Consider the following 26,187-nt stretch of genomic DNA (forward strand, 5'->3'; position numbering starts at 1 on the left):
AAAAACAAGTAGTCTAGCCAAGATTACGTACTTCCCCTATATTAACATTTACATTTACAGCATTTATCAGACGCCCTTATCCAGAGCAACTTACAATCAGTAGTTACGGGGGATGTGTACTGAACCTGGGTCTTCTGGTTCATAGATGAGTGTGTTACCCACTAGGCTGCTACCAACTCCCTATATATTTATGATTTTTCAAAAACAGAACACTTTTGTTAAATAGATTTTAACAAACATATGTATACATTTACAATTGTACAGTTATAATTACTGAACTATGTACATAAAGGGAGTGATCTTTTTTCTGATCTAAAAATATGTAAAGATAGGCCCTCCGCAATGCAGACAAAGTAATAACCCTTCCACATGCATGTTCTATTTTTCCCTAAATTTAATATCATTGTACATCATTAAACAATTTTATGATAATGGAATAGAAATTTAAATTGATGTCATCAATTTGATTCTGCTTATAAAAAAAGACTTAATGACTTCGCATATCTCACACAAACGTTGCAACTCCTTCGCACCAAGAAGCAAAAGAACAGCCAGTTCACCTTACATTCATCTATTCGGACCCTAATGGTTGGCTGAAATATGTGTACATAGAAAAAAAACAAAACAGAACAATGAATGACCTGAACCCAGGTCTCACGATTGTAACTAGCCAATGCAACTGCCTTTCAGGACCTGAAAGAGCAAACATTCCTAACCTCTCTGTATGCTTCGCTCCCATCCCCTGTCTCCTCTAATGGAATTTATCCTTGATGCAACAGTGAAGAAAAACTCAAATTATCAACAGACACATTTTAATTGTACAAGCCAGCAGCTAAAGGTTAAGAAAGCAACCAGTGACAAGCTAATTTTTTTTAATGAAAATTCTTAAATTGTGGCATATTTGGATGGAAGCACGTTCCGCCCATTGCTGCACTGGAGTCAGGGGACGCAGCGTTGAGGTCACGGCCCTCATTTAGAGCTCTGATGAGAAACCTGACCTCGACTGTAAAATAGAAAGCACCGAACTTTGGTGTCAGGCCGACACGAGGCCACAGCCGCTTTTCCTCAACAAGAGCTGATAGGAAAATTGTGCGGAGCATGCACATGCCAGCACACTAAACACACACACACACACACACACACACACCACACGACTCAGTTCAAACACTGAGACGCACCTCACCTCTGCCCCACAGAAAAATCACTCCCTTCTACCACAACACTCTGCATTCTGCTTCTCGTTTTGCCAAGAGCTGGACTTTGTCTCCTTCTTTGCTCACAACCCCATTGAAGTTTGTGAATCTCTGAGCTTGGCCTCTCATCTTTAAAGAGAATTATCAGAGAATTACGGATATTACAATACAATATTTAGTAACAGGGACAGTCCACCAGAGCAACTTAGATTTAAGTGTGTTGCTACAATGGTAGTGCGTGGGATTTGAACCTGGGGGTTCTGGTTCATAGGCGAATGGCTTACCCACTAGGCTACCACCACCCTAGTAACTACCGAGTATGCTAGTACCCTAGTAATGTTCAAAAGCCTGAAATACAGGAAGGATTCTGACTCGTGATTTTTTTTTCTTTTGCTTCGCAAATAGAGTAATGTGCGGTATATTTGTATAAGAATATATTTAATATTTCTGGGCACTATAGTGTGTATGGTCTAGTAGTACATGTTATCAATTAAATTTGAGCCATTTCAATTATTCATAAGCATAGGCTTTTAAGAATGAAATTAAATAAGTACATTTTATGTGCAACCAGCACAATGACAATACATCAAAAGCATCCTATGTGTCACGCTGGCGAGCTGACGGGGGAGGGAAGCATATAAGGGAAACAATGATTTATTAATAAATACAAATAAACAATGGTGCTGTGGCCCAAAACAGGGAATAATGGGGAAACACAAACTTGCCCGCAGGCATGTGGCAGTTTCCAGAACTCAAAACACAAAACTGGTTCGCAACAGAAGCTCAAGTTCATGCAGAGTCCACAAAAATGTCGCTGCTGCAGAAGGGGCGGAGTTACAGTCTTTTATAGGCGGTCAGAATTGGCTTCAGCTGTCACGATCACCTGGAGCCAATCCTGACACTATGTTTCTATTGACTTTGAGCTAAATCATTACAATGAAGGGAGCCATCAATTGAGGGCGTTCCAAATGACAGCATTAACAGAATGACGCTAACAGATTCCAAACCATTTTTTTCTGATATATTTTAATAACATGTTTTGGTGATAGTTAAAAAACAAAGAAATAATCATTTTGGTCACTGATAATGTCACTGCTGCCACCCATGCTCTCAGGTGGTGGTCCTCCTATTGGACATATCGATGAAATCATAGCCAGTGAGACATTAAACAGCCAGGAGGGCTTGAGTTGAGAGGGCAGTAGGGGTGAGAAAGAACATTCCCTAGAGGAAGATTAATGGGGGTGGATTTCGGGATGTAAACAAAAGTGACCTCTAGTCAACTTCAATTCACCAGTCTAGCTGGTGATGTGACTTTTTTTCAGTTCTGCCTTTCTGCTTTTCCCTATCATTCTCTCTCCCTTCTTGTTAAAATGTGGGTTAAAGGTCAGTTGCGTTCAGCCTATGTAAACGTTCCCCTTGTGTGTGTGACGCTTCTCACCTCCAACGACCTCATCATTGTTTATATCTGGAGTGTTCCGCATGTTGCCGGCGGCGATAGAACACATGGATGTCATGGAAAAAAGAAGAAATCCCACGCCAACCCCACCCACCCCTGTGTACATCTCACCCTCTCTAAGGATGAATGCCCCCTCTCTCCAGGCGCTGCATGTGTCCTTCCTCTGCACTTTCTCCACATATCTCCCTGTGACTCAATTGCCTCTAATGAGGAAGCAATGACTTATTGTTGAATTATTTAGAATTAATATGAATCTTTAAAGGTACCCTTGGTTTATTTAAGAGCCCATTACAGCCCCAGGGGGGTGCAAACGGAAATAAAGACTTATTCTCTGTTATTCGTCTCTCCTCTGTTCTGACACTTTCTTCCTGGGGCTTTCAAAAGGACAGTGAAATAATTAGTTCACAAGCCTCACATGCCCAGTTTGTCCAGAGATAATGGACTGATGAGCTTCAGTTGGGCGGTCCAGTGTCACATGATCACAAGAATGAGTGGATTTTACCATGCACAACATGCACACTACAAAGTCTCATGATGTGTCACAACAACTTATCATTGCACATGATCCCATATAGACATATCATTCATTATCTAGAAATCATTTCCATTTTGGGGAGTGTTTGCTATTTAAATGTTAGCTAACATTAAGTCTGTCTTCAAGATTTACAAAAGTAATCACATAAAAACAAGAAGGGCCACTTGCTAGTTATCTGTATCTTGTGCTTTAATGCAAGAATTCTGAATATTCTTAATATAAATTTGCTGATATCCTAATATTTTTCTTATATTACTGCATCCTAAATATCCTCCCATTTCTCTAAAATGGTATGGGTTGGAACACTCTAACCAATTTTCCCACATAGATCAAAACTAGGGTCTGATAAGTCTGTGTTGCATGTACATTTATGTAGTGCTCTCTCAGTATCCTGTGTGTGTGTGTGTGCGTTTTTATTTTTTTGTAAAATCTGTTGTCCGAAACCTGTATTTAAACAGATAAACCTATATTGGGCTTTGACCTCATCATGTTTATCTTCCAGGGTTAATTTTGCACTCCAGTATCAACATCCATCCTCCAACCCGAGGATCACCCCAATGTAAATTAATAGACACTTTAGTGCACAGATTGGGTTTGTGTTTTTTTCTGCGATTTCGCACAACCCAGAAAAAATTAATTGCGACATAATGAACTTGGATTGATAATATGATGAATGAAATGTGCTGTGTTTGGTAGCACCCCACCTCCCTCCTCCCCCATTTCGACAGGTGTGAGACTTCAGCCCAGCAGTAGCAGCAGTAAGCAGGCACATTGAGGACCTCACGCTCACGTCCCACTTATATGGGTGTGATAAAATATATAGTACACAACAACGCTGTTAGCTCATTATTCACAGCTCCTTATTCGAATGGTCTGTTCCACTTTAAATACTGCAGGCTGGATTACTATTTAGTAGCTGTATTTAGTACTATTACTTTTGAAGTTGAAGTTGAGCTTTATTGCCATTTCAGCTATATACATGTTAGACAGTACAGTGAAATGAAATAACTTTTCTCCAGAACATGATGCTACATTAGAACAATATAAGTTACTATATAATATACTGACATAAAGTGCATGTGTGCAACGCAGACAAACTGGGCTACATAAAGCGCTAAAAGGGGACAGTGCAGGCAGTGCAAGAATAACATTTATCAAAACAATGTAGACAACAATGAGACAGACAGCCCTAAATTAGTGAAATGAATAATAAATGTGCGAAGTAAAATAGTGCAAATATTGCTGTGCAAAATGGAACGGTGCACTAGTTAATAGATTATATTACAGATAGATAATATTACAATAAAACAGAGGTGGTGCGAGTGTGTATGTGTGTGTCAGTCCAGAAGGGTGAGTCCCTGAGTGTTCAGGTGTAGGATGGCTTGTGGGATGTAGCTGTTGCAGAGTCTGGCAGTTAGGGCCGGAATGCTTTGGTACCTTTTCCGGATGGTAGGAGGGTGAAGAGTTCATGTGAAGGATGTGTAGAGTCCTTCACAATGCTGGTGGTTTCCCTGATGCAGCGTGAGTCCATTATTGAGGGAAGAGAGACTCCGATGATCTTCTCAGCTGTCCTCACAACCCTATCCGCTGAAGGGCCTTGCAGTCTGATGCATTCTGATGATGTGGTTGGAGCTGTGCACCGCTGCACAGTCATGGGTCAGCAGGGTGAATAGTCAGAGAATCTCCTGCTGCCACCCGAAGGAGCAGGGGCTCTTCGCAAAATGAGGGCAACCTTCCTCCCGTAAATGGAGAATAGAAAACCGATCGGTGGCCGTGCAATCATAATGTTAAGGCAGTGTGGGCATATATAGGCAAAACAAATTGCCAATGCCTGTGATGCCACCCTGGGCAACTACCCTTGTCACCTGTATCAAAAACCGCCACTGCAGTCAGGTAATCAGGGTTGAACTCATGGACTCCATGGAAACCGCACACAAACCGGGACACCCCCTAATGGTCGGAACCATGACAGCATTGAGCATATAGAGCAGAGGTGCCAGCATAGATGTAAAGAGTGTATGTGCAAACAGTTCAGTGTGCAACATTGGTGGACCTTCCATAAATAATAGATTTAGATATAGATATATGTTTTGTGTGTGTGTGTGTCCCCCCAAACACAAAGTATCCTCCATTGCATATTGCACTATATGTCCTCCAGCTTGTGTGACCCAGAATTGTGAAAAGAATCTTCAAAAAATCAGTTTCTCACATTCCAGCAGTTCAAATCCCACGGTAGAGGGTTTCCCTATCCTCTCCTGATTTCTGTCTTCTCGTTCTTTCCTTCCACTCTCTCTGGCCATTCTGTAGCAGTCCCCATGTTCCCCCTTTCCACCTACCCTGCGGCAGGTCCTCAGTAGTTTTAAAAAAAAGGTCTAATTTTTCAGTTACATTCAATAAGTATAAAACTAGCACTACACACACTAAATTCCTGTTTATTGTTTAACTAAGATATCATCATGATATTTTAAAGCTTGAGTCTGAAATGGCAAATTACCAAGTAGCTGCAATATTTTTCTTCAGTTTCCTAAATACATTAGTTGGGGTATAATTGAGCATTGTGCTTGCAATCAGTGTTTGTTTGAGCTGTCACACTCTTTTGTTTCTGTACATTATTGTTATTAATTTGTATTCCTAGCCTAAATTGAGATGAATTATCAAACCACTGAAAATATTGAGATCATTTTTAACTCCACTGTCTCTATACTGCATAAATAAGATGTTAGTTCAGGCTGTGGTCTGGCTGGCTGCTGGGTAACAGGGATGCTATTTCATAATGAAGAGCTTCACCTCAGGGTTTTGTTCTTGAACAACAGGTTAACATATCCTCTCTGTCCCCAACCTCTCCCACAACAGCAAACTCTGGCTCTCTCCAGGGTCCCCACACCCCGCAGTCTACAGGCAGTAGCAGCATGGCTGAGATGCCCGGAGACCTGAAGCCCCCAACGCCTGCCACCACACCACAGGGCCAGATGACAGCTGTGCCCAGCGGCCGGTATGTATACCCCATTCTGTCCAAGGACCAAAGATTTTGAACTCAGCAAAAAGGATTAGCCAAGACTGCAGCTTCAGCCAATCATTCTATAATTAATGGTATAAAATATTTGTTATTGTATTTCACAATAAGGCACAATAAGATTTTTTCACAAAATGGACCTTTATTTGTCAAAGCTCATTCCACACATTCACATTTTAAAGAAAGATTTATGTTATTTTGTATCAGTGTACCACCTTTTAACTCATGATGCAACTTCATGTCTACCAGGAACAGTTCCATCAGCATACAGGACCCATTTTCAGAAGTCAATGACCCTGCAGTCCTAAAACGAAATTCCCTAACTCCCAGTGGCGCCTACAACCAGGCCATGAATGCACCAGATGCTATGATGAGAATGCAGTTTGAGAACACAAAGGACCCCTTCTCTGGCATGAGAAAGGGTAAGAAGGGTTCATCTTCATCCCTATCATGCTCATCATACCTCAGTTTCCCTTTTCTTGTCCTTAGTGTGTTTTGATGTTTTGGGGCTTCCTACTTCCTCAGAGCCTGAACTCAGGGCTGGTGTATTATTTGTGCGTGTCTTCTGCCCTCTACTGGCAAATATGTGTAACTTGAATTCTACATGTTATGTTCTCAAAGCCTGATGACACCACTTTCAAATTGCTGTCTGCGTCATGCTAAAAGGATTTGAAATAAGCAAAAGCTGGTGTGAACACATTCTGCCCAGGTGACCTCAGTGAATTGAATTTGTAATTCTGAATTGGTGATTGAGATGTAGTCACAATATTAACATTGTTACAGAATATAAATAACAAATGCTTCATCTAAATCATGTATGCATTGTCCACAGTAGCTGCAGGTGGAGATCCCTACATGCCAGGGCATATGCCTGGCAGTGGCATGCAGGAGATGTATAGCAGGGGGCCATCTGGCCCATTGTCTGGCATGGGCATGAGTCAACGTCCACAGTATCCTTATGGATCAGGGTACGACAAGAGGTAAGTGTGAGGGACACACATTGTATTGTGTGCACAGCTCTGGATGCTGTAAATCCAATTTCATTGTTTTCTGTTACGCAGGTCTGACCATATGATGGGGATAGAGGGAAGTATGGGTCCCCCAGGAAGTCAGGGTAACATGGGTCCTTCCAGTGGTGATGGTAGCATGTACTGTCCTAGCAGATATCCCTCACAAAGGTGAGAATGATTATATTTTAGGTAAAGGCACAATTAATCATAAACATTTTTACATCATTAAAATACAATTAATATTGGATCTGAATAGTATTATGAACACAGTGATCAAACTTCAAAGGCCTTTAAACTTCTGTCCACTTCTCAACTGAAGTCTTACAAATTAGCAAACAAACAACTGCGTGATTTGTGAACCAAAATGACAATTGTAATTCCAGTGTAAATTTGCATGATTTTCATTTAAAAAGTTTCCTCTCTGATACTTCTTTAGGCATGATGGTTATGGACAGCAGTACCCAGCCATGCCATATGGAGTTCACCCCTCTGGAATGTTCCCACAGCAACAGGTGAGACAGTGACAGTCAGTGAGTCAATCAAAAGTCACAGAAATCTACAAAAAAAAAACACTTTTGTTCTTAACAGGGCTACAAGCGACCTATGGATGGGATGTACGGTGCTTCTGGAAAAAGGCATGATAGTGACATATATGGCATGCCTTATGGTGGTCAGCAGGCAGAGATGTATTCCCAGTACAGCAGTGGCTACCCTGGGCCTGATCGCAGGTCCATGCAGGCCCAGTTCCCATATTCCTATGGCCGAGATCGCATGGGCACTACCCAGGGTCCCCCACAACATGGCATGCCCCCTCAGATGATGGGTCCTGGACCAGCATCCTCCAGCTCTGGTGATTTGTTTCAGCAAAATATGTGGCCCTCAAGGACAGACATGCCTTACCCATACCCCACCAGGCCAGGACCTTCCTCTCAGATGGGCCCTTATGCAGGCATGGCCCGCATGGGTGATATGGATGGCATGGGGTCTGGACCAGACAGTCAGTGGCACCAGCGCCAGTCTTCGTTCATGTCCTCGTCTTCAAGTGCCATGCCCCCCATGAATGCACGTCAATCTTCCTACCAAAATTCCTCCATGCCCAATCATATATCACCTGCCCCCAGCCCCGCCTCATTCCAGCGCTCCATGGAGGCACATATGCCCTCTGGCAAAGGAGCCTTCATGTCCCATATGAAGATGGCCAAGCCAGGCATGCCTATGCCAGGCTCACTCAGTGGTGGAGCTCACGGCCAGGGTCCACCCAACCTCCGACGTGACCTCAACTACCCACTGGGATCAGTAGAGGGCGCACAGCCTGTCCTAAAGTCCAGGAGAAAGCTAACCTCAAAGGACACTGGTACGTAATCATGTAATGACTATTAGGTGGGTGGTAGTAGCCTAGTGGGTAACAAAGTCCCCTATGAACAAGAAGACCACCAATGCGTCCCTGAGAAAGACAACCCTGAGTTGTAACTAGGGCTGCAACTATCAAATATTTTTGTATTTGAATCCTCTGTCGGTTTTTTCATTGAGTACTCAAATTCATCATTCTTTTGTGTTTTTAAACAACTATATCAATAGTGTGTTATGCAACATGAAAGGCGTCTTAAAATGAACAAGCAATTCGCTGTTTTTCCTGTTGAATTTCATTCAAAAATGTCTTTTATTCAAACTCAACACTTTCATCAAGATCAAAGCTTAAAACCTGTGGCTTGTTGGCTCCAGAATTAAGCCCATTTAATCAAGCTTTCTGTGAAACATTTATGATGAAGTACATGAAAATAAAAAAAAACGATTAAATACAACTTAACCTACAGGTTAACCTATTTGTCCTTAGTTTTATTAAAAAAAAAAAAGTGTTGTATCCACTGCTGTAGCCCATCTGAGTACAAAGGAACAAAACAGGAAAAATAAAATATAAATGAACAATTCAAGTAGTACTAATAATCCAACTGGAATTGTTCAGTTTCCAACTGTATTCAATTTCCATCAGATTTTGAAAATGTTTAAGCAACTGTTTCAATACCAAAAGAAAATCAATGTTTCTGAATATTTTGCCTCTACAATTTTAATAGGTGGACGTTGGTGACTAAATAAACTAAGCCTCAATGCAAAGAATTTACCTTGAATATTTTTTGTATTCCAATAATTAGAGTTACTTGTTTCAGCTCTGATTGTCCTGCTGATTGTATGAACGATTGATAGACATTCAACTAAGATCCTATATACATTGTTCTGCAAAGAGTGTGAAAAACGAATACTCCTATAACTGCTAATGATGCTTTACATGCTTCGCAGGAACTCCTGAGGCCTGGCGAGTTATGATGTCCCTGAAATCTGGGCTGCTGGCTGAGAGCACATGGGCACTGGATATGATCAACATTCTACTGTATGATGACAGCACTGTGGCATCTTTCAACCTCTCCCAGGTACCAACAGACACTGTTGCTTAGTATCTAAAATACATTTTTATACTTTGTGCTATATATGGAGCAGGGTTGATTTTTTTTTTTTTGGTGTTATTTATGTTCATCGACAGCTTTCTGGGTTCCTGGAGCTCATTGTGGAATACTTCAGAAGGTGCTTGATTGAGATCTTTGGCATTCTTGAGGAGTATGAAGTAGGAACCTTTGCACAGAAAACTCTTCTTGCCTCAGTCAGTGATGAGAGAGAGGATGATGCCTCAAGCCCAGAGGCACCGGAGGTAGAGGGCGGAGTGATAGAGGGAGGAGCCAAGGAGCCTGTTGTTGAAATAGATGTGAAAAAGGAGGAAGAGGAGAACAAAGAGGAAGTGAGAAAGGTTCCGGAAGAACAAATGGATACCCTTAATGGACAATCTTCATCTGAGCCTGAGCCCAGACCCAAACAAGCCAGTAAGTTTGACAAGCTGCCTGTGAAGGTGGTCCACAAAGACGACTTCCTGGAGGACATCTCAGATCAACTGGCCGTTCAGGAATTTACCAGTGGCCTGCTTCACTGGCAGGCAGGGGGGGGGGACTCCACTGTCCACATCCAGTTGCACTTTGACAGATGCAGCGACCTCGTCCGAGAGCCTGGAGCCAAGAGTCGCAAGAGAAAGTCTGAGCTGGTCCTGGAAGAAAAGGATGATAAAAGAGTTAAAAGCATTGTGGCAACAATCGACGATGTACTCTGCCGCAGGACAGACACTCTGTCAGAAGACGAAAACACGTCCTCCTCTTTCTCCTACCCTTTCTGTCTCCAGCAGGACCAGGACAAGAAGCATATCACCATACTGGAGGATGAAGCTCGCATTCTGGACGAGACCCCACTTATTACTACGGTTGACTGGCAGGACGCTCTGGCAAAGCGCTGCATCTGCATCTCCAACATTGTCCGCAGCCTCTCCTTCATCCCTGGCAATGACACAGAGATGTCCCGACACGCCGGCCTCGTGCTGATCCTTGGCCAGCTGCTTCTTCTGCACCACCAGCACCCAGAGAGGAAGCGTCACACACCGATGTACGACAAGGATGAGCCTCAGGAAGAGAAGGGCCTGTCCTGCAGCAAGGATGAGTGGTGGTGGGACTGCCTGACTACGCTACGGGAGAACACACTGGTGACTCTGGCCAACATAGCAGGCCAGCTGGACCTGTCTGTCTACCCAGAGAGCATCTGCCTGCCCGTACTGAATGGGCTATTGCACTGGATGGTGTGCCCCTCTGCAGAGGCCCAGGACCCCTTCCCTTCTGCAGGGCCGCATTCAAACCTTACCCCACAGAGACTGGTGCTAGAGTGTCTGTGTAAGTTGAGTGTCCAGGATGGCAACGTGGACCTTCTGCTGGCCACACCACCCTACAGTCGGCAGGACAAGCTATTCGCAACGCTGGTGCGTTTTGTCGGCGACCGGAGGCATCAGGTGTACCGCGAGATGGCTGTGGCCTTCCTGTCTAACCTGGCGCAAGGTGACACCACCGCAGCCCGTGGTATCGCTGTGCAGAAAGGCAGTGTGGGAGGCTTGATGGGCTTCTTGGAGGATGGCGTTACCATGGTGCAGTACCACCAGAACCCTCACAGCCTGTTGCAAATGGGCCATGCCCCCATGGACCCGCCCAACATGAGCATGATGTGCCGAGCTGCCAAAGCGCTTCTGGCTCTGGCCAAGGTCGAGGAGAACCGGTCAGAGTTTATTCTGTTTGAGAGCCGGCTGCTGGACATCGCCATTTCGTCTGCGCTTGACACATCTGTGGCCTCCGTTGTCTCTCAAGTGCTCTTTCAGTTCGGCCACTTATGACCCAAGCGGGACTGAATCTAGAGCCAAAGCATCGCAAAGATTCAGTGATTTTTTTCTATTTATATTTCAAAGAAAAAGTACAAAAATAACATTTTTATATATATATATATATAAATAAATATATGCATATCACCTCTGCGCAATTAAAGTTTTCATTTCGAGGGGTTTGACAAAAAATTAAATAATTTTAATACAAATATTTAATACTCGCTGTTATGTGAATGTCTTTTTTCGTTGTTGTTTTAACCAAAGTTGAAGGTTTTCTTTTCGGTAAACCAAGGACACACTTTCAGTTTTCAGTTTTTTTTTTTTAAAGGTTTGGTAATTTTATAAATGTTCCTGTCAGTACCTGTGATATTACTTCATGTTCTTGGGAGGTGTTTTATTTATGGAAAGAGACATATTGTGTATATATAAAGCTTCTTTTGCCACTCACTTGAGAAACACTGATTTTACAAAGATGATGTAATGCATCCATCTCTCAAAATGAATTGTGCAATAGGATATAGTGCAAGTTGCCTTATTGTAGGTGACTGTGAGATGTGATTCCCCCTTTTATAACTACAATCCATGATTTGACCATGGGTAGGCAGTATTGCATCAGTGTACTGGAAATTAACCATGTTAGCTTTTCAGAGACACGTTCTTGTTACTGTCATTATTTCTGAGCTGAGATCAACTGAAGAACAGTTCTTTAGCACTTGTACTGCTATGATTTGTGTCCTTTCCCCCATATGTTGCCACTATGTAAATAGAAAGTTGTACATTGAACATACATTTTTATGATTTTGGACTTTTGATTAGTTCTCATGATCTTTTCTTTCAAAAATGTGGTACTACAAAGTGATTGTAGTTTTTAATGATTAAAATTATTGTCTTTGTTGTTATACCTATAATGACTATGAATATTTTGTTATTTGGGTCCGGTTTTGAAAAGGGGTGGTGTACGTTTTCCTGTATGAAAAAATAAAAATCAGTATGACCAATACTGTAGCTGATTTCAAGCAGCCTTGTGATAATCAGTGCAACTTTTCACCTTTGTTTCTGGCTTTCCAAATACATAAAGGTTGTTGTTGTTATTTATATGCTATACAAATTGTTATTAGTCTGCACTCTCTTCCTGTCTACATTGTCAGGCCAATGAGGAGTTTTCATTAAATAATTGATCAGAAATTCAAGTTGGATGGCCAGACCCACTCTTTCTGAAACACTTGGTTTACTTGCATATGTTTAAAGTACATCAAACAAAAAAAAACCAGGAGAAGATTGACCACCTACTCTCAGTACATTTACAACCAGGATAATCTCTTCAGGCATCAGTGAGTGTACAGCTCTTACATCATTCTATGCGAAGGAACAAACCCTTAACAAAACCTTTGGGCCTTCTTTATGATTTCTGTGTCACTACTATCTATGATGAAGCATGAGTTATTTAAGGTTAGAGTATGTTTTATAACATGCCCTCATGAAAACTACAAAATGAGTGAGGAGCAGGCTGAGGCTACGTCTACGTGACTTTTGTTCCATCGTCCTACAATCATATATCATGCTTATGGCAGCTTTGCTGCTGCATAGTGATTAAGGCTCAGCACTCTTACCCTAAATTCAACTCGTCAGCAGTGTCACACTGACAGTTCAGTGTGAACAGAGGCAGGTAACTGCATAGACTTTGGAGTGTCTGTAATGACCAGACCTGCGATATCTGTTACCTATCTTCCTCAAAAGCATTGATCTCAGCCTGGGTTGCTTTTCTTGTTCTTGTGCAAGTTCAAACAATTCATCAATATTCTGTCAAACAGACATTTTAAAATCTTCCGCTGATTTATATAATGAAAATTCTGATTTTAATAATACAATTAACTACAACATAAGGATCTAGTTTTAAATGGAAAAGGGGTAGTGGTGCCACTGAGCAAAGCACCGTCCCCACACACTGCTCCCTGGGCGCCTGTCATGGCAGCCCACTGCTCACTAAGAGTGATGGTTAAAAGCAGAGGACATCTGTTTTCTGTGCACTGTGTGCTGTGCTGCAGTGTATCACAATGACAATCATTTCATTTTCAAAAGCACTGAAACAGAAAAGAAAACACTGAGCATGTATTTATTACAATATGGTTCATTATCACAGAGCATTTTGATTGCTTGAGCATGACCTCGGCACATTCTTTAAATATCATTCCACTTTGTTGTAATGTTTACGTCATGTGACCAGCTGCTTCACTAAATTCAGTGAACTGTGATGTAATTGTCCTATAGTCTTATATTTAACCATCCCAATAACTGTCCTAATAATTGTCCTGATATCTCATCGTTCAATACCACTCCATGTTCCAATCTTCTGAATGACTGAAGACCACCAAAGACCACCATTAAAGATGGAACATTTGCACTGTTTGGGCCTTCAGACCTAGAATGCATTTAGTAGAACAGTCTTACAATAGCCCACATTACACAAATGTAAGTTACATAATCCCACACATTATATGAAAATTTACTTCCGGTCTAAGTGACGGGGCGCTTCAGCAGAAGTCAAGCACTGGTACAGAGGCAACATGAGTGCGTGACTCAACCACCAGTCAAAACGATGCAACAGACCCTGGCAATTCACAGGTGGTGGGAGTGGGTCAACTGAGCAGAAGGCTATGAGGGCCGTATGAGGGATAGGTGGGAGTAAAGCGGGGGTAAAAATACTGCAGGGTCAAGTGAGAGGACATCATCATTATGACCACATAAACAGCATTCCCGAAAAGAGCTCACATTATAGAGTGAAGAAGACACATCCCTCAATTAAACTGTGATTTGACATGACTGTCCTGATGTACTCCTGAGTGACTAATCATATCAGATATATATAGATTTGCTGCAGGGATTGGGAAGTCAGGAAACTCACGAATAAAGGGAGCCTATGCACAAAAAGGTTATGGACAATGTGTTTTCATATTCAGATTTCGATGAATAAATAAAAAATACTAAGTGCTGTAGAGATTTCCATGACAACCATTCACCATGTGTACCAATTTGTCTGGGCTTTGAAAATTGGCAACACACAATATCAAAAAAGAACTGTTTGGTTTATTTTGTATTATTTTATAGGTGATCTTTGTTTTTAACTCAAAATTAACCATGCACTGTAATACGGAGCAGCCCTACAGCTCAGTATAACAGTAATACAGACTGTTTCAACACTATTCGTAAGAGGTGACCTATACTTAACAAATTAATTCACAGTCTTCTGGTGAATCAAGAGGGGCCCCAGGGCTCAATCATGGTCCATGATTCTGTCTGTAAGGCTTTATAATGGAGATTTGCAAAAATAAATTTTTCAATTTGTTGCAAACTGATATCAGTATTATGTCATCAAATAAAGAACTTTTGTTTTGTTTTTTTGTAAATCTTGATAGTCTTGTTAATTGTTAATATGTGTAAGTTTAGATAAAATCTCAAGCTTTCCATGCAAAACCCGGCCAAATGCTGCACAAGAGGACCACAGAAAGCTAGTTCCATAACTGTTGGTTGTTTTACTTGAATGGCTACAAGATGTTGAACAATGAACATTTTTATGGTATCTCCAATAAAAAATGTGTTGCGTGTGAACTCTGGTAAGCATTTCACTGATGCATCTGCAGGAAAGAGTCACAGATAAATGAATCAACAAGAAATACATTTGCCTCAGAAGCAGAAATGTGGTAAGAATGTATAGTAAAAATTTGACTTGAATGCAGCTCTAAAAAAGCATCCCAAGTATTTGCATCTAAAACGGGATAAAGAAACTTTGCTGATGCTGAAACGCAAAGTCATCCACTTGCGTAAATAGACTAATAAAAAAAAAACCGCACGTTACTGTCAACTTACGTGTAACAAACGCCTATCGGAAACCGGAAGCCGCGGACGCGCCGCACTACAAATCCCATCATGCCCCGCGCGGATCCGCTCCGTGATGCGCGGTCGTGTTTATGAGTTGAAGAGGAGAGCGGCACAACTACGGGGTGGCAGCGGCGAGCCGTGGCGGCGGCGGGAGCTGCTGGTTTTCCGCCACGCTAGACCCGAGCTCGTTTCTTTAACCCTTCTAATCCCCGAACTCCTGGCGAATATTCGGCGGGCGGAATTTTGTTGACTGCCGCGCCTCCGTTTTTTTGCGGAAAGCGACGCTTGTGGGGAGTTTTTGTCGGGGGGGGGGCGTCCAGCGGCGAGGATGGAGCTCTTTCCTCCAGCCCACGACTGAGCGGAGGCACCCTACGATCCGCCCCGTCCGTACGAGTGTGTAAAGGAAGCCCCGGCTTCAGAAATATCCCAAAACGCTGCCAACATAGGTGTTAATTTACACTACGAGGGGAAAATGTTACGCCTGCTGTTAACAGCTGCTCGCAGTAAACCCGGATAAGACGAGGAGCGGCGTGGGGTTCAAACGGGGGCTTCAGAGCGGGCTGCTGTAAGTATTTTTTTAATGATTCCATATATTTCCAGTTTACCTCTTCCCCCCCATGTCGTTCCCGAATGATATTACTCAACTTACTCCGACTTTCAGGAAACCATAATCGCCCAGAGAGCGCTGGTAGCTGAGTGGCTAACAGCTACCCTCGGGTCTGGGAAGCGTGTGCTTTAAAAAAAAAAAACCCAGTTCCGCGGAGTGTATCCGCTCCGTGGTGCTGGGGTGGGGGGGTCTCGGTGATTCGTGAGCCAGTTTCTGTGAGAAGCCGCAGCTAACCGGGCTGTTCGCGTAGCGACACGTCTCGTAAATGTGCTGAACGGGCTGAAACCCCACAGTTACAGGTGTCCGTCTGACTCGAACAATTCCCGTGTTAGTCATTACGAGTAAGTCACGTATAGAGGTCTCTACTGAAATGTGATATTTATATATATATATATATTAGTAGCCTGTAAGATGATACATTCGATTTCCATCATTTAATTAATTTGTAGGATCCCCACCTAGCCTGTCTCATTCATCAGACGCCCTTATCCAGAGCGACATTTAGTTGGAGTTTAACAGTTGCTCAAAAAAAAAAACAACAAATCCGGCTTTTCTGAAACCGAAATAGTGTTACATTTTTTTTTACATTTTACAGCATTTATCAGACGGTCTTATCCAGAGCGACTTACAATCAGTAGTTACAGGGACAGTCCCCCCCTGGAGCAACTTAGGGTTAAGTGTCTTGCTCAGGGACACAATGGTAGTAAGCGGGACTTGAACCTGGGTCTTCTGGTTCATAGGCGAGTGTGTTACCCATTAGGCTATTACCACCCTAGTGTTGGTGTGTATACCTGCGCTATATCATGATTTACTGTCACAGCCCTGTTTTACATTGACACAAGAAACTGTAAAACTGAGACCTGCATGGAGACGCATGCTTTCTTGGCAAAACATTCACAGGGGGCAGTGGTGGACGAGTGGGTACGGAAACGGACCCGTAATCGGAAGGTTCCCAGCTCGAGTCCCGAACCGCCAAAGTACCGTCCCCACACGCTGCTCCCCGGGCAACGGTGTCATGGCTGCTCACCAAGGGTGATGGTTAAAAGCAGAGGACACGTTTCATTGTGTCACCTTGTGCTGTGCTGCAGTGTTTCACAATGACAATCACTTTGCTTTTGGAGAAGCTCCTTGATCGAACACCCATGGAATTCTACATAATCCAACTAAGGGGCTGAAGTTAATGTCTGTTTTTAGCTTTAAAAAAAAAAAAAAAAAAAAAAAAGTCAGTATATTTGTGCGCCACTTCAAATGAACAACTACTAATATATTCCCCTTACGTCACACTTCCGATCGGATCCTCCTTTGACTGCTGACGAATGCTTTTCACAGCCTGTTGCCGTTTGAGTAGCCGGAGCAGATAGTAATAAGCAGCTGCTGTGAAGATAATGATGGGCTCAGTAAGCTTGTTGCCTGCCTCTAATAACATGAAGTGACCCCACGCTTTTATCTCCTCCGCCAGCAGCTTCACCTTTGGATTGCTCTGATCGCGGTGGAGCCCTCTGCATTCTTTGATGCATTTCGGAGTAGGGGAGCCCATGCGACAGTGCGAGTACAGCCAGATAAACACTCGTAGCTCGACACCTATGGAGTCCCCGTACAACAAAGGGACGCTCAGGAGGAAGTGGCAGACCTTCCCGGGTCGGAATAAGTTTTATTGCAACGGGAGAATCATGATGGCAAGGCAGACGGGGGTCTTCTACCTCACCCTGGTCCTCATCGTGGTTACAAGTGGACTCTTCTTTGCTTTTGAGTGAGTATTAAAAGCCCACGTTTTAACTCTTCCCGCACTGTTTTCCCAACAGTAGTGAAAGTGAAATTCCTTGCCTGGAATTTCTGATGGACATTTTTTTTCTGAAATGTTTGCAAAGCTTTGCCCGCTCTCACAGCCACCAGGTTTGTCTTTTGAGAGTTTTGTAAAGCACACACCGGCATGATTACCCAGTTTCACCCACGCACGCGTGCAACTGCTCTCGACCCAGATGTTTGTTTTTGTGTTCTCCTTTCCAGAAAAGGAAGTGAATACCAGCGCATGTGCTTCTTGTAGCTGTGTGTGTTACGTATCAGTGTGTGGCTGGCAGTGCCCTCAGTATCCAGTGTTTTGCGCACCGGCACTCTGTAGATGAATCCTTACATCTCCCACAAAGAATTTGTGGAATATATTGGCACAGGGAGGAGTTGGCATTGAAATGGTACCTTTAGCAGAACAGCTCAGTGATTAATCACCGCCTTTCTCTTGAGCTGCTGACACGAAGGTATAAGAATCTGGTTGAGTGTTCTGCCATGCAGTGAACAAGCTGTAATTAACACAGGGGATCAGTTGCCTTAACAGCAATAATAACAGTGATGATGATGATTATGTTTTGCTCAGAATGCTTTATACTGCAGAGAAGTCACATTCGTGTTGTAATGCTGAAGAACCCACGGATGATAAAGTGATGAATTGAAAATAATAAGCCAAATCAACGACTTGTCTGTCCGATATTACAACCCTACTTGGCTTTCAACCGATATGTCAAAGATTTGTTCATTAGCTATGTAAAGTGAAGTCACGTGGCGCTTTATTTTCAAAGTGCTTTAATGGTTGCAATTTTATTTCGCTAATATAAGGCTATGTTTTATAAAACATAGTTTAAAGTGGGAGGAGCTCATGGTGATGACTGACAGCTCTCACACACGTTACTTCCTCACGTTACTGGTCTATTTATACATCACACATGCAAATCAGTACAAGAGTTCTTGCCCGATAGTGTAAGAGCAGCTTAATTGTCTCAAAATGCACTAAAACCCACACAAAACGGCCAAATCTATGTGTGGAGTATTTAACTGCTGCGACCAAACATAATGAAATGAGAATTGGGGTCATCAGTACCTGTTCTTTTTCCCAAAACACCAAGAAGAAAACTGCTCAATCTAGCGAGAACCTTCCTTTCCTCCTCTGTTTACGTATGTTTTTTGTCTTTGGGTAAAATTAAACATGTCCACAGACTGTGCCAAGAACATCACTTTGATCTCAAACATCCCAAAGTTTTTCACCACTGCCACCACCTGCAGTGGTGGTCTAGTGGGTAAGGAAGCGGACTCATGACCAAAGGCTGAGGGTTAGAATCCTGAAACATCCAGGTGCCACTGAGGTCCCCTTGAGCAAGGTAACGTCCCCACACACAGCTCCCTGGGCACCTTTCATGGCTGCCAATAAGGGTGAGGGTGTAAATGCAGTGGACTAATTTTGTTGTGTGAACAGAAACTATCACTTGTAACATGTCCTCTTCTAATTAGTCTGTTATTGGCTGTGACCCCCTCATGCGCTGGCTGATGCACCCATTTGGTCCTTTATCCACCTTCACCAGTTTCCTTTAGTGTCAGAAGTCTCCTTTGCTCTGTGGTAAATCTGTAGAATTAAGATCTCCAGTCTGATTTTGTTCCATCAGGTACGCCAGTTTCCTCCAAACACTTGTGATCTTGAACTCTGCTTAGTCTCATAAGGCTGACTGCACCACTACCACCACGTTCCAGTCAGCCATGTATGCACTCTGACTTCTTCTATACTAATATAAGGTTAGCTGCTGTCACAGAACAGAGGATTTCTACACAGAACAGAGCACACACCTAAATGAAAAGCACTGTCTGTCTTTTTTTTTTTTTTTTTTTTTTTTTGCAACAATGGATCTGTAAACACTCACAAAGGGCTTAATACATGTAAATACAATGTAAATTCATGGCTCCTAGAATGTTGGTGGAATATCAGTTACAGGCTTGATCATCTGGGTGCTAAGATCCGTCCTCTGCAGAGTCTTTATTTCACTCCTGCGTGTACATATTCATCACATGACTCACCGGTTCATACAAAGTTTTCAACCGATACTATTACAGCCAAGTCAGTATTGCCTGCTGTGCATTCTGCATCGCTATCCCAAATAGAGACGGGTTTGTGTGTTGCTGTCTCTCCACACACACACACACACACACACACACACACAGCAGGAAGGAATGACATCTTTCCTGATCATACAATTAGCTTTTGATGCTGTGTGTGTCCCTGTGGAGATGAATGACTGTCGCTCTGGTATGTTCCTGTTCCCCCTTGCTGTCTGATCGTAGGTTGTGTTGAGACTCTGACCTGTTTTTTTTTTTTTTTTTTTTTCTTGCACTCGTGCCCTTTGTGAGTGTTTTATTTCTTTTTTGTTTACTGCGATAAACATATCAGGACCCAGACACATTAAACTGCACGTCTAGCAAAGCCTGTCAGCAGAATCCCAGTCCTTTTTAATTTTGTCCCATCAGGTACTCAGGAGCTTTATTCGGTTAGTCAGCACGTTCTGTCAGTTATGATCAAAAAGCCAGCTTCCTCCCCCCTGGCTTTTCCTGTTTCAGAAAGGTCAGGTTTACAGATCCATTGTTGCATAGTCTTCTCCCGGCTTCCTGCCGGTTTATCTGCTCTCCCCTCAAGCGTGGAAAGAAGCGTTGGGTGATTTCTAGATGCCGATGTGCTTTCCAAATATTAATAAAAAAATTATTCTTTGTAGCTCACTGTGACGCATACCTTTTTTATATATAATGTTATATGTTTTAGTAGCTCCTGTCACTGCTCCTACCTTTTTATCTACACAGGTTGAAATGAGTTGAGCAAATGTCCATGAATAAGTTCCAAACCGTAGTAGTTGAACAGGAGATTGTCTTTTTCCCCTTTTAACAGACCATCCCTTTTAAATCAACCGTAGCTGCTGATGTTGGTCTATGGTGGGTCAGAGGCGTCTGCGAGACTCAGCGCTGCCGGCAAAGGAAATGTTGACAAAGGAGAAAGTCACCACGATTTTACGGAGCATGTCGAGACATGTAGGAAATTCTTTTTTATTTTTTGTATGCATAGAAATTCTAATAAAAAAACAGTCTGCTGAGATTTCTGCCAAACAGGGTAAGGTTATTTGTACTGTTTCTTCAGGGTTTCCTTTGGGATTCTTTCAAGATTCATATATGGCTTTCATCATTCCATAGTCAATGACATTTAAGAAGTTAATATCTACATCTTCATGAAATTAATAAACTTAATCAGTTTGCGTTGACTAAAACTAGACTAAAATAATCATGGATAAAAGGACTAAAAATGACAGTCCTCCACTGTAGTAACTGGCCTGATCGAATGATTCTTCAGCAGCTGTATGCCTTGAACCAGTTAGTTCCTTTGTTCTCTACAGAGGTTGTGGGTTTAGTTTTATTGTTTATGGTTTATATGCATCCTGTAAGAAATGCGTTGTGGCTGGGCTATGGACAACATTTTTTACCATTTCAGGTTGTTTGCAGTGCCATGCTTGCTTCCAATACATGCAGATGAAGTGGGGGGGAACATGGTGACATGGGTGCAGATGCCCTAATTTGTTCTAGTATTGGCCGATGCACATATATGTTTGTAATGAGTGCCAGCTGAGCTGATGGTGATTTGTGGTCACCGACATTGGTCTGTAGACCATGACCTGAGCACAACTATATTTCTGATTGGCTGATTTGTTGCTGAGGCACCAGCTTGATCCCTGTCTGTATATTCACTGTGAAGGGACGTGTTTCATGGAAGGAGATGTGCACCCACACACATTTTTGTGTATAATCCCCATCTTCATCCTGGCTGATCCCTGCAGCTGTTTTTTCTTTATTTAGGAATTGGATTTTGTGTGTGTGTGTGTGTGTGTGTGTGTGTCTGCTTGGCACATCAGTGGCCCTTTGTAACACTCTTTTTAAATCTCACCATTAAGATCAACCAGTAGCTTGGATGCTTTTAAGTACGGTACAGGTCTCGGTGTCGGGCCTTGCTTTTCAGTAGCCCCTCTTCTTGGTTTTAGGAACTGTTTAATCAGTGACACAAGGCAGCAACTGTTCTCAGTTCACGACACACTCATTTCCTATAAATCTGTGAGGGTTGCTGATGAGGAAATCCCTCTGAATTTCGCAATCGAGATGCTGCATGCTGAACTGTTTATATCTCATTTGCTCATTGCCATAAACTGCACTGTCATTATGCTAATGTGTCGCCTGCCTGAGGCTGTGTGTTTATTTGTCTGCTCTGAATGTTGGTTTGAGGAGTTTTTTTTGTTTTTTTCTATAGCATCGGCTCCAGCAGTTGGCCTGTGTGCTTAAGATAGAGTTTCTGAATCATTTGTTGTATCGTGCCTGTGTGTGGCCACTTTCTAGCACTCTAAAGCTATTGTTGAGCAGATGGATGGGAATATTTCATGAACTGGTGCTTTTTAAATATTGATGAGGCTTCTTCTTGTTTTAGCTATTAGCTGTATCCCACACAGCATTTATTTCGTTTATAGCCCAATATTACATACAGTACGATTCAAAGGGCTTTGACAGACCCTACAGTTAAATTTTTTTTGCACTGCTCAAAAAAAGGGAACATTTAAACAACACAATGTAACTTCAAACTATCCACTTAGGATGCAACACTGCTGTTGTGCAATTGGAATAGACTACATGTGGAAATTATAGGCAATGAAGGCGTGTTTCTGTAGGAGGGACCACTAGAGGTGTGAACTCATGATTCGATTACGATTATTGGTGCATCACGATGCATGCCATACATTTTCTATATGGCCACATTATTATTTTTTTTTATTCAATAGTAATGGTCTCATACCCCTGTGTGGATGCTTTGATTTGCTACAATGAGCCGAAAAATGTTTGTATTGTTCTGTTCCAAGATGGTTGCCTGTAACCACTAGTAACTTTTCAAAATGTCTAATTTCACTGCAGTGAGGAGAGGTAAAGAATTGAACTGACATTACTGTTCTACTGTAATTCAAAAAAACTGAATAAGTACATGTCAGTTTTTCAGTGTTTTATCAACTCATTCACAGTATAGAAATTAGACGTTTTCTGTTTAGATTCTGTTCAAGGCCTCCATTGTCAAGATTATATTAAATAACATTTGTAAATTTTGATGTATCTATAGACCTGATTTATAGAAAAATCATTTATTTTAATGTGTAATACATTTCTATTAACATTACCAATTTTTACCTGAATTAATAATAAATAAACAGTTGCATGTCAAAATCTTTATTCTTAAGTGTAAAAAAAAAAAAAAAAAAAACATTATTCTGACATCTTAGTTCCAAACAGTATTCTTTACAGAATTCGTTTTTTTTTTAATTCAACTGATTTTAAACTAATCATCCCATTTCACACAATCCTGTGAACATGCTCTGTGTTCAGTTCGCTCCCCCCTGACACCACAAATGGCAGAAAGTTGCCTGGATCAGACGTCCATGGAGTCAGGTGAGCGTGGACTGAACACAGACCGTTTAAGAGTGCTTTTTTTTTTTTTTTTTTTTTTTTTTTTTTTTTTTTACTGTAATGTCCTGTTGTGGCTCTCTGGTGGAAAAGATAAGCTTTTCCTCCATTACCGCTTTGTGTGTGTTTTGTGGTAGAAAGAAACCGGGTGCCGTGCAGCATGAATCTCCGATCCGGAGCAGCTCTTAATCTCTGTCGATTAAGCTGCCACAGTCACTACTGGCATGACTTTTTTTTTTGTTTTTTTTTTTTTCCAGATAATTTTTATACCACCGCCAGAAAATCACCAAGCAATGTCATTATGATATGATCGATTATGTTCTGCACTGCATCGATGCAATATTGATGCATGTGTGCATCGCAATGCATTGGTTATCCAAAAAAAATTCAACAGCCGTAGTGAAGACGTGGAGGAGGCCGTATGAGTGCAACAACCCAGCAGCATACATCCACCTTTGTGCAAGGAGGAACAGGAGGCGCACCGCCAGAGCCCTGCAAAATGACCTCCAGCAGGCCTCAAATGTGCATGTGTCTGCTCACACGGTCAGAAACAGACTCCATGAAGGTGGAGTCAACAGGTGAGCTCCACAGGTGGGGGGTTGTGCTCACAGCCCAACACCAAGCAGCACCTTTGCCATTTGGACATTTAATGATGCCCTGGAGAACTTTCTGCTGCCTGCAACATTCTCCAGCATCAACGGTTTGGCAGTGGGTCAGTAATGGTGTGGTGTAGCATATGCTCACCAGAGGTAGCCTGACTGTGATTAGGTATTGAGATGAGATCCTCAGACCCCTGTAGAGGTTGGCCCTGGATTCCACTTAATGCAAGACAATGCTAGACCTCATGTGGCTGGAGTGTGTCAGCAGCATTGATGCTATGGACTGGCCTGCCCGTTCCTCAGACATGAATCCAATTGAGCAAATCTGGGACGACGTGTCTCGCTCTGTCCAACAATGCCACGTTGCACCCCAGACTGTCCAGGAGTTGGTGGATTCTTTAGTCCAGGTCTGGGAGGAGATCCCTCAGGAGACCATATGCCACCTCATCAGGAGCATGCTCAGGCGCTGTAGGGAGGTCATACAGGCACATGGAGGCCACACACAGTACTGAGACGATAATTTTCGTTGTGATTTTTGTTGTCAGCAACTATGTATATTTAACTTAACTAAGAATATTTGATTCATTCAGATCTAGGATGTCTTATATTTTTAGCAGTGTATAATTTTATAATCAAATGAAGCTAAACTATTAATATTGCGTTATTACACTGTTTGATCACTTAAGGTATCTTATGTCCATCTGTCTCTTTGTATATTACTATTGTTAGTCCTAATAGATAATCATTAATTGCATAGTTACAGGTATCTATCTGTGAATTAATGTATGTGGTGTTCTGCATAAGAGCATCTGCTAAATGCTGGAAATAATTCTAAATGATCCATGTCATTAGTCATTCACTTTGCATCTGCAACTCTCACATTATTGTGCAGCCTTGATTGGTGCAAGCAGAAACTATCCTTATCCTACTCACCCATTGAAAGTTTTTTGGCCTCTTCCACTGACAGGGCATGCTGGGCCATTTTCCCATTACAGGTACTTCAGTTGACAACCTCAATTTTTCGCTTGCCAGGAAATGCTGTTAGTGCTCTGTAATGTTTGCAGTACGATTTAATGCAGTATCAGACGTCTCTGCTGAGTCCGTTGTTTCACGTGCTGTGCGTACTGCTGTTTAATGGATGTAGTCTTCTTATGTTTTCCAAAAATACCGAAAGGCACTTCACTTGAGTTTATTATTAGTGTTCATATTTGTCAGACAGGCTGGTTCTGAAAGCTGAACAATTTGCATAATCCATATATTAGAAGAAGAAAACAAATGTCACCCGCATCCATCTACACTGGTTTTATGTTTTATATTTAAGCTATGTGTGAATGTCAAGTGCTAAGTCTCAGTCTGGTCATTATACATTTATACATTTTTCTTTTTATCTTCCCATGAGTCATTTCACATTAGTTTTGTATTTTTTTTTTCTTATTTGAAGGTCATCTTTAACTGTATTATTTTAATGATTTTGTGTTGTTCCTTCCGTTCACACCAGTCTGGTGTTTAGTAGGAGTGTATTGTCATTCTTCCACATTCCCAGATAATTGGGTAGTTCTAATTATCCTGGCACCGCTGTTTAGGGCTGTTGCTCGTCCTGACCTCTCCATTATTAGCGCCATTACTGCTAATCATCAAAGAGCCTTTCCATGACCTCACACTTGTCCTTGGCAACTGCCCCTCTTTTAATGGATGCGGGTGCAACAGGCCGCCAGCATTATGATGCTGTTTACGACAGTGCCAGATCTGAATGTTGGAGGTGTCAGCCTGGTATGTGGAATGTGTTCGGCTCAAAATCTACTAACAGTTCACACATGATTCATTTTCTATAATAGATCATAGACTAGTATAATACATCCTGCTTAGAATTACTATTTTATTTATTCATATTATAAAATTATAATCTAATTAATCAAATATGAACACAAGCAGCTTTGTATTGGCCTGTAATATATAAACTGCTGAGGCATGTTGCATAAAAGCATGAAACCGAATGGGGAATATCTTTCATTTAGATATGGGATTACAGTTATTTATTTATTTTTTTTATGTTCTCTCCATCTGCTGGGCCATTTCTCTTACTTTAAGATTGACCTGAGGTTATCACCAAATTGACTCATGAGCAGAAATGAGAGCGTAAGTAATGAGTGGGACGAAATTTAGTGGTCCATTACAAAATTCTGAGGACTGAGAGCTGAATGTGACATGCATCTCTGTTGATGGTATGAATAGCTGTAATGTAAGTACAACATGCAGGTTATTGTAATGGTGCGGTCATCACGTGTGGATCTTGAGCTCTTGTCACCCCTCTTTGAGTTTGATCAGTGTTAGGTAATCCCGCCCTCTCTTCCCATCTGCAAAACCACAGGTGGTG

The 26,187-nt window shown here is 42.1% G+C and overlaps 2 protein-coding genes across 9 annotated transcripts in view; both read left to right on the top strand.

Annotated features, from left to right (window-relative positions):
• The window catches only part of LOC114788578 (AT-rich interactive domain-containing protein 1B-like), a 147,325-nt gene extending 134,754 nt beyond the window's left edge, over positions 1 to 12,571 (top strand). For 2 of the 6 annotated variants that reach the window (XM_028977266.1, XM_028977280.1), the window contains 8 exons: positions 6,038 to 6,176; positions 6,447 to 6,619; positions 7,030 to 7,177; positions 7,259 to 7,375; positions 7,644 to 7,719; positions 7,796 to 8,561; positions 9,503 to 9,633; positions 9,744 to 12,570. In XM_028977266.1, coding sequence (XP_028833099.1) covers positions 6,038 to 6,176; positions 6,447 to 6,619; positions 7,030 to 7,177; positions 7,259 to 7,375; positions 7,644 to 7,719; positions 7,796 to 8,561; positions 9,503 to 9,633; positions 9,744 to 11,456 — 3,263 coding nt within the window. In that variant the 3' untranslated portion in view covers positions 11,457 to 12,570. Of the gene's footprint in view, positions 1 to 6,037; positions 6,177 to 6,446; positions 6,620 to 7,029; positions 7,178 to 7,258; positions 7,376 to 7,643; positions 7,720 to 7,795; positions 8,562 to 9,502; positions 9,634 to 9,743 lie in introns of all 6 variants that reach the window. The other 4 variants (XM_028977297.1, XM_028977272.1, XM_028977288.1 and 1 more) reach the window with 4 other exon arrangements.
• Positions 12,572 to 15,404: 2,833 nt separating this feature from the next.
• The window catches only part of LOC114789459 (probable palmitoyltransferase ZDHHC14), a 45,182-nt gene continuing 34,399 nt past the window's right edge, over positions 15,405 to 26,187 (top strand). For 2 of the 3 annotated variants that reach the window (XM_028978728.1, XM_028978730.1), the window contains exons 1-2: positions 15,405 to 15,885; positions 17,390 to 17,677. In XM_028978728.1, coding sequence (XP_028834561.1) covers positions 17,439 to 17,677 — 239 coding nt within the window. In that variant the 5' untranslated portion in view covers positions 15,405 to 15,885; positions 17,390 to 17,438. Of the gene's footprint in view, positions 15,886 to 17,386; positions 17,678 to 26,187 lie in introns of all 3 variants that reach the window. The other variant, XM_028978729.1, reaches the window with a different exon arrangement.

The sequence above is a fragment of the Denticeps clupeoides genome, chromosome 1 (assembly GCF_900700375.1).
Source record: "Denticeps clupeoides chromosome 1, fDenClu1.1, whole genome shotgun sequence".
Taxonomy (NCBI): Eukaryota; Metazoa; Chordata; class Actinopteri; order Clupeiformes; family Denticipitidae; genus Denticeps; species Denticeps clupeoides.